This window comes from Eimeria mitis, genomic scaffold, assembly GCF_000499745.2.
Source record: "Eimeria mitis Houghton genomic scaffold, Emh_scaff3868, whole genome shotgun sequence".
Taxonomy (NCBI): domain Eukaryota; phylum Apicomplexa; class Conoidasida; order Eucoccidiorida; family Eimeriidae; genus Eimeria; species Eimeria mitis.
This window is the reverse complement of record NW_013572202.1, coordinates 1323-1834: the sequence shown is the minus strand read 5'-3', so window position 1 is coordinate 1834 and position 512 is coordinate 1323. Positions and strand designations below refer to the sequence as shown.

The 512-nt window shown below is 58.2% G+C and overlaps 1 protein-coding gene across 1 annotated transcript in view; it reads left to right on the top strand.

Moving 5' to 3' along the window:
- Positions 1 to 512, top strand: part of EMH_0070320 (uncharacterized protein) — a gene marked incomplete at both ends in the record, with an annotated part of 3952 nt that overhangs the window by 2370 nt on the left and 1070 nt on the right. The window contains 2 exons of the mRNA XM_013498962.1: positions 64 to 212; positions 398 to 512. Coding sequence (XP_013354416.1) covers positions 64 to 212; positions 398 to 512 — 264 coding nt within the window. The remainder of the gene's footprint in view (positions 1 to 63; positions 213 to 397) is intronic.

The window sequence follows — 512 nt, the reverse complement described above, 5'->3', positions numbered from 1 at the left end:
TTGCTGCTGCTGCTGCTGCTGCTGCTGCTGCTGCTGATGAAGAAGATGTTGCTGCTGCAGCAGATCCTGCCACTGCAGCAGCAGCAGCACCACCATCAGCACCACCATCACCGCCGCCACCAGCACCACAACTACCAGCAGCAGCAGCAGCAACACCAGCAGCAGCAGCAGCAGCAGCAGCAGCAGCAGCAGCAGATGATGATGCTGATGAGGTGCTTAGCTGCAGCTGTGGTGGCGTAGAGAAACTGATGTATTCATACTACACCAATCTGCTGCAGTCGATAGATGCAGCAGCAAGAAGACAAGCAAAAGCAGCAGCAGCAGCAGCAGCAGACAGCAGCAGCAGCAGCAGCAGCAGCAGCAGCAATGATGCTGCTGCTGCTGATGGGGGCTTCAGGGGGAGCCTGAGAAGCCCCTCCCCTTACTCTTGGGGTCCCTTTGCCTTTGAGCATGCAGCAGCAGACAGCAGCTGTGGATCTGCTGCTGCTGCTGCTGCTGCTGCTGCTGCTGCT